We start from the raw sequence: 6,224 nt of genomic DNA, 5'->3' as shown, positions 1-6,224 counted from the left end.
TAGAAAGAATAGTTTCTAATTTTGGCAAATTGCATTTAGATTTTTGAATTTAAAATTTTATATATTAAGTTCTCAATGTATAAATTTTCAAATTGGTTAACAAAAAATTTAGAAATTGAAAAAACTAATTAGTTTTCTTATAAATTAATGTTTTCTCATCTTATTTATAAATTGAGAAAATTTTAAAAAAATATAATAATAACAAAATCACTTTGTTACATCATCTTAATGAAATTCTTTGTATAGCGTTACTCTAAAATATATATATATATATATATATATATATATATATAACATTGCTATCACATGCTAATAATATCAGTGATTGCTTTTGCAACTGAATGCACCATAATTCTAGGGTGATAATTATTAATTGATCTTTATATTTATTTATTTAAAATTTAAAATTTTAATGAAAAAAATGAATCTATAGATATCTTTTTATTAATAATAACTGTCAAGTACGTGCCGATCAATCATGATTTACGACAACTCACGGATTATCAACAATGACATTTTTATTTTTTTATTTTGTTTTATATGTCTGATGTTTCTATAGCTACCTTCTAGAAATTAATGTGCCAATGAATAAAATTATACACACGTGATGCTCGCTGAACGCGAGCTCTATTTTTCTATGGGGCTTGAATATTATTAATGGCTATAAGAAATAATTATATGCATCAAAATTTATTCAAACAATACGTAAAGAAATTAAGTTAGCTATACAGAAGCAAAGTGTAAGAAAGAAAGAAGAGAGATGGAAATGGAAAACAGAAGAAGCTATAGAGCACATATCTTGTTAATTCCTTATCCAAGTCTTAGCCACATAAATCCATTGCTCCAATTCTCAAATCGTTTGGCTTCCAAGGGCATTAAAGCAACCTTAGCCACAACCATCTTCATCTCCAACACCATGAACCTCAAATCATCATCATCATCATCATCGGTTCATTTCGAAACCATATCGGACGGATTCGATGAAGGTGGAAGTAAACAATCCCCGGATACTACCACCTACTTAAGGAGACTAGAAGTTGTAGGCTCCAAGACACTAGCCGAGCTCATCGAGAGGCATGAATACTCAATGCACCCAATTGATTGCATAGTGTATGACTTGTGCATGCCTTGGGTTGTTGATGTGGCCAAAGAGTTTGGCATACTTGGAGCTGCATTTGCTACTCAGCCATGCACGGTTAATTTCCTTTATTATTGTCTTCATCGTGGCCTTTTGAAGTACCCTTTTTCTTCAAACCAACTTTCCATTCCAGGGTTGTCGTTTCTTGAGCTCAACGACATGCCATGTTTTCATTTCGTCGGGAGGTTGAGGTTGGAAGTTCTTGAGGTGTTGATGAAGCAGTTTTCCAATGTAGAGAAGGCCGATTTCCTCCTTGTCAATACTGTCTATGGCTTTGAGAAAGAGGTAGGGTTGGCAATGGATATATTATTAATTGCATTACTTCTACGTCATTCTCGCATCTAGTTGGAAAATTTTGTCTGTGATTGGTAAGACGATGTCACACAATATGTTGCGTGATAATGTGCTGTCAAACGATACGTTACATATATATATATATATATATATATATATATATATATATATATTATATTATCTTAGATAATACCTGACAAATTTTTCCAAGATGAGATAAAATTTATATATATATATATATATATATGTATATATATATGTATATATTTTGTCAATGGTGGACTCAGAAAAAATTTTCAGGGTAACATTAGGATAAAAACGACGTAAATTGTTTTCAATTTTTATTTTTGAGATACACAAACATATACTAAAGTTAAACATTGTTTGTTATATCATAATCAAATATTGGAAGATTTACTAATCAAAGTAGGTGAAAAATAATATTTTAATTATTTTTCCTTTTCTGCAAATTTTTTAGGAATGAATATAATTTCAATAATTTTGGAAATCGTTAATTAATGAAATTTATTACAGTTTTATTTAATACTGATAACAATAAACATACTCCTTGAAACGAAATAGCGTTAAGATAAAGTCACAAAATTGATTTTGTAAAAAATTTATCAACACCCAAAGTAAATCAAAAGTTAAAAAAATGGAAAAAAAGATAAATAAATATAATAATAGGTATAAGTTTTCTTAATTGCATAAATTTTTAATATTAACTAGTAGCAGCAAACGTTTACATTTTTTTTTAATCATTTATAATAATTTTTTTTTTTTTTTTACTTTGATATTTCTAATTAACTATTTTTTAAATATGAATGTGAATAACTTATTAATTGAATCAATGTTATTTGACTAAGTACAAGTTTAATGTTGGTCCATTTTGTTAATTTATGACTCATCATTAACTAAATGACCAAAACAACATATATATATATATATATATATACATGCATTTTTCCTAAGTATGTACACTAGTTTTCATATACATATATATATATATAGCCAGATCATTCTATTAGTGTCTTAAAAAAAATATTAATTTAGATAATCTAAATCAATCTTTATACACCAATGTATTAATTGATTAATCAACTAATGTTATTACTATATATTATGATTACAGGTGGTGGATTCCATGTCAAAATTAGTTACAAATTTATTAACAGTTGGTCCAACAATTCCATCAATCTTCCTAGACAAACGAATCAAAGATGACAATGAGTACGGGGTTAATCCCATTACTACTACCATATCATCATCATCAGCAATTTGTAGCGACTGGCTTAACAAGAAGCCTGCTGGGTCCGTCGTGTATGTATCATTTGGCAGCACACCCTACTTAAAGTCCAAGCAAATGGAGGAACTTGCTCTAGGACTCAAAAATACCAACTTTCATTTCCTCTGGTCGGTTTCAGCTTCCGAACATTCCAAGCTCCCAACCAAATTTTTGGAAGAGATTTCGGATAATAAATCAGGACTAATAGTGAAATGGAGCCCCCAGTTGGAAGTTCTATCGAACGAGGCTGTTGGTTGTTTCGTGACTCATTGCGGTTGGAATTCTACTATTGAAGCATTGAGTTTGGGAGTTCCAATGGTAGCAATGCCGCAATGGACCGACCAAACCACTAATGCCAAGCTTATTGAGGATCTATGGAAGGTCGGTGTGAGAGTTGGTGTTGATGAGGATGGGATTGCAATGAGAGATGAAATTGAGTTTTCTATCAGGGAAGTCATGGAGGGGAAGAGAGGGAGACAAATAAAACTTAATGCTAACAAGTGGAGGAACATGGCTATAGAGGCAATTAGTCAAGGTGGCACCTCAGACAACAACATTGATGAGTTTCTCTCAAAATTAACTTGCTTTTAGGCTCTGTTAGCTGTGATTTCTTAATGTTATTTATAGTTTTTCTTTTTCTTTTTTTTAATAAACACCTCAAAAACTACTTCTAAAAAGTGTTTGAATAATCTTTTAAAAGAGCATCTTCTACCCAAAGCCCATCATGAAATGTATGTAGCTTAATATGTAGGAATCTTTTTTAAAGAAGCCGAAGCTTTGAAAAAATAGAAACAAAAGTTATCTAAAATATATCATAATCAAGGCAACGGATGCATTATGTTAAGAGTTATTTATAAAGTATTTTAGTCATAATTATTTTTGTAAAATCATTATTGCTATGTCCCAAAATGATTTAAGCCACAAAAGAGGGTTTTTTTTTTTTTTTTTGTGTGTGTGTGTGTGTGTGTGTGTGTGTAATGCTAATTAAATAATTAAGCAATGGAATCATTTGGAATCACAAAATATTTGTATAATATATATCCCTTTTTATGGGGTCATGTTTCCTATGTATAATACTAAATAATTAATCCCTCGTGTACATGTGTTGCTTGGAATAATCCTATACATTAAATTAATCTTTTGTGAGATAACTTCATAATAATTTAATGTTTTACAGGTTGCTTAATTTAGTTATTATTGTATAGCACCCTTAAGAAAAATAAAGTTTTTCATCTATAGTTTATTGATTTCCCCAATAAATCAGAATTAACAGCTATTATAGGTAATGTTATAATCATATGGTAACAATTTTTTTTCTTGATCATACTGGAGGTGTGGATTGTAATTGGAGTCATTATATGAGAAAACAGTTTTACCATTGGCTCATTGCGTTGTCCCATAGTGAATATGAAAAAATATTTATTGGAGAATAGATAATGCTGGAAACATATGCACAATTCATTCTGTGTACTGTATGAATATATATAAACAAACAAGAGATATTACCAGATAACATCTTACAAGAAAAGAGATATTATATAAAGGTAACTAATAGATAAGATAGATGGCATATATAGGTAGTCACAATGATATTAATCCTTTTATCTATGTTATGCCCCTTGTAAGATTGAGCTTCAACAATGGAGTTGAGATAGTTGGGCGAGAGACTTGGTGAAATAAGCCAATTTATCGATCGGATTCATGGACATGAGTAACATGGGTGTTGCTTTTTGGAGACTTGATCATGAACAAAATAAAAGTCAATCGTTATGTGTTTCATCCTCATTTGATATGAGGATGGAACATTGTATTAGTACACAGGTATGTGTTGCACCATCATTATTGTAGAAGCGGATCCAGACTAAGAAGTAATTCAGTTTTGTTACTTATCTTTCCATATGTTATTATTATTATTTTTTTTTCGTAGTATTCCATTCGAAATAAAAGTAAATAAAAGTAGAGAAAGCAAAATAAGAAGTACCACCATATTATATAAAATTTCTAATTAATTTGACAAAAATATAGATTTAAGTAGATATGAATTTTTTGTACATCAGAAACACGTTAATTGTTTTTAATAATATTTATATATATATAATAGAATGTTAGCTAATCAATTTGACGTTAATTGTTTTTAATAATATTTATATATATATAATAGAATGTTAGCTAATCAATTTACTCAAATTAATTGGTATTTTGCCTCATGGGACGATGTAAGAAATTAATAAAATGATATTAATAATTGGTAAGTCATTCACATCTATAATTAAAAAATTATAAATTTGAAACAATAAGATAAATAAAAAAATTATTATAATAATGATGAAAAATAATGTAAGAAATTAATTAATTAATTAAAATGTGAGAATAAAGTCAGTTTTATCAAATATCATAATTAATCATTTTTTTTGTTGCAAGAAGAGTGTGCCAAATATTAAAAAAAACATATATTTTCACTACGCCGGTTCGAATTGATAACTAAAACTTAAGATATCAACATGTACTTAGTCATCTAACTAAAGTATATATACTAATTGCTTTTTCTAGCATCAAATGGTCAAAAAATACAGTACTAAAGTCCAAAATATACTAAAATTGGCGTCCGAAGATCAGCTTTCGATATATTAACATCTTAAATTATTATATTTATTGTTATTAAATAATAATATTATAATATATATTTTTTTTTCTGTGCAGTTATATTATTTCTTTAAGTTTGTGGAAGATAGATAGAGATTTATTATTAATTTATTATACGTTAGCTCACCCATTAATTTTCTAGGACAAACAACGCGCCACATCCATAGAGACTGAAGAAATTCTTTATTTTTTCCAAATCCCGATTTTCCAATGGCCTTGATACCAAAATTCCCCGTTTGTCACAATTACACCCAAATCCCCTCTCAGAAACTGTATCAAAGTTGGCCAGAATGCCCCTACAAATCTTCCTTTTGTTGCTTTGTCAAATTTGTTTCCACAAAAAATAAAGCAACATATCTGGCATTTTCACCACCTAATATCCAAACATTACAAACCCATTTGCCAACATTCCATTTAGATCAAAAGAAGTCCAATAAGGTCAATGAAGCACTAGAAGAGGCTGTCCCTTTGCAACACCCTTTGAAAATCCATATATGAAGCCATGGGATATTCTCTTTTATCAGTTGGGAAAATAGTTTGTCCAATTCTATGCTTAGCTTCTTATGAGTTTGTTGGTGGAGATGAGTCTCTAGCTATCCCTGTAGCTTGTGCTGTGGAAATGATCCACACCACTTCACTATTCAAAATGACCTACCATGCATGGATACATCCAGTCTTGCTGGTTGTTCCCTTCTTTCCCTTGCTTTTCAGCTCATATATCCATGTCCATAAAACCATGAAGCTTCGGCAGTTTCTGGTGCAATAATTGATGAGGAGGGAATAAAATGGACATCGAGAGTTTGATGAGAAAGTATGCTCCTAGTATAGGGGTAATTGTGGTATCAAGTTGTGGATGATATTTTG

The 6,224-nt window shown here is 29.7% G+C and overlaps 1 protein-coding gene across 1 annotated transcript; it reads left to right on the top strand.

Annotated features, from left to right (window-relative positions):
• The first annotated feature begins 718 nt into the window (after nt 1-718).
• Nucleotides 719-3,308, top strand: LOC107416331 (flavonol 7-O-beta-glucosyltransferase UGT74F1). Its single transcript, XM_048472566.2, has 2 exons — nt 719-1,423; nt 2,565-3,308. Exons 1-2 carry the CDS (start codon nt 761-763, stop codon nt 3,306-3,308), a joined length of 1,407 nt encoding a protein of 468 aa, XP_048328523.2. The 5' UTR covers nt 719-760.
• Nucleotides 3,309-6,224: the final 2,916 nt, after the last annotated feature.

The sequence above is a fragment of the Ziziphus jujuba genome, chromosome 4, assembly GCF_031755915.1.
Source record: "Ziziphus jujuba cultivar Dongzao chromosome 4, ASM3175591v1".
NCBI lineage: Eukaryota > Viridiplantae > Streptophyta > Magnoliopsida > Rosales > Rhamnaceae > Ziziphus > Ziziphus jujuba.
The sequence above is the reverse complement of the archived record's forward strand: the minus strand, read 5'-3'. Positions and strand labels throughout refer to the sequence as shown.